The following is a 1,322-nucleotide window of genomic DNA, read 5'->3' as shown; positions in this document are numbered from 1 at the left end:
ATAAGAAGTCGAAGATATGAGGTTTGTTAATGACCCAAGGGGTTGCAACCCTTATTTTATATTTTGAAAAAACTATATTTTTTATGCTTTTTTTCTTTATATAAACCAGGGTATGTACTCAATATTTATTAATATTTTTTAATGAAACTATGATTAAAAATTATTTTTATAAGATTTATTTCTTTTTCTTCTCTTTTTATAATTAATTGTAAGTCACAGTATTTTATTCTTCAAAGTGTTGACAATAATGATTATCTTCAAAAAAGTGCTTAAAACATAAAGACTTCATTGCACTTGCACCTCCTTCAACTGCTAATGTTCTTCCAGAATGCATTTCTAATTGGAACCCACTCTGATCTGAATTATATAAATTTTCAATTCCAATTGATGATATAGAAGATTTCACATCAGCAACAAACATATCAGCCATCATTTGGAGGCCTAAAGTATTTTCCAATGTTTTCCTAGTAATAAATTTATTTATTTTTCTAGACACTATTCTGTGAGCCTTTTGGAATTTCGCTAACCAATTTTTAGAAGCTTTAAATCTTACATCTTCAGATCCAATTTCTTTTTGAACTTGTAAGGCCCATCTCCGTATATCGTGATCGTGAATAATTAAACCACTTTCAACAGCAGCTTTAAAATTATCAAGTGTGTATTGACAAATCCGTGCAATTTTTTCTCGGTACGTGCCACCTTCATTAATATTGTGAGCTCAACGTTTGAGCTGACTGATTGATGAGACTTTTCTGAATCTTCTTTACGCTGTTTCAATACTTAAGTTTTCTTTTCCCACTTCTCCAATATTCTACAGCTTTTTGTTTGTAATCAAAATTGATGTCTTCAGTATCTTTCGTACACTGATTTGTTGGTGCAACGTCAGGATCAGGAAAATGATGTTGAACTTCATCCTCAACTATTTCAGCATCACAATCCTTATATTCTTCCTCAAAATCCAAAGTATCCTCAAAAATCGTATCAACTTCATTGAAGTCATTTGCTGCATCGATTAATATTTGTTTCAATTTTTCTGACAACTCAATTTCTTTATAATTCGTCACACTATTGGGTATTTGTAAAGTTTGAAAATACGCTAGTAATAAATTCACTACATTTAAGGGATTAATCTTCATCTTTGAATCTAAAATATAAACATTAAATAATAACTCTTTATTACGAAGATTAATAGGTGTAGAAATATAAATTACAAAATACTCACATAACTACCTAAAAATTAGATAATTGGTTGTAAAAATATCCACACCACGTATGATATATTATAATGTTTTGTGTTTAACAATGACAGATATATATACATA

The 1,322-nt window shown here is 29.0% G+C and overlaps 1 protein-coding gene across 2 annotated transcripts; it reads right to left on the bottom strand.

Moving 5' to 3' along the window:
* Positions 1-376: 376 nt before the first annotated feature.
* Positions 377-1,313, bottom strand: LOC107271874. 2 transcript variants are annotated; one of them, XM_015748395.2, is made up of 2 exons: positions 1,223-1,313; positions 377-1,144 (listed from the first exon to the last, which is right to left on the bottom strand). In XM_015748395.2, the coding sequence occupies exon 2, from the start codon at positions 1,134-1,136 to the stop codon at positions 774-776; it is 363 nt and encodes a 120-aa protein (XP_015603881.1). In that variant the 5' UTR covers positions 1,137-1,144; positions 1,223-1,313; the 3' UTR covers positions 377-773. The 2 variants fall into 2 exon arrangements, with proteins under 2 accessions (XP_015603881.1, XP_015603882.1); XM_015748396.2 differs by having other exon boundaries at positions 1,231-1,259.
* Between the last annotated feature and the right edge of the window lie 9 nt (positions 1,314-1,322).

The sequence above is a fragment of the Cephus cinctus genome, unplaced genomic scaffold, assembly GCF_000341935.2.
Source record: "Cephus cinctus unplaced genomic scaffold, Ccin1 Ccin1_scaffold1056, whole genome shotgun sequence".
NCBI classification, from domain to species: Eukaryota; Metazoa; Arthropoda; class Insecta; order Hymenoptera; family Cephidae; genus Cephus; species Cephus cinctus.
This window is presented reverse-complemented; position numbering and strand designations above follow the sequence as displayed.

Coding starts and splice junctions, on each gene's coding strand:
- LOC107271874 (XM_015748395.2), bottom strand. CDS start 1,136: ATGAAGATTAATCCCTTAAATGTAGTGAATTTATTACTAGCGTATTTT.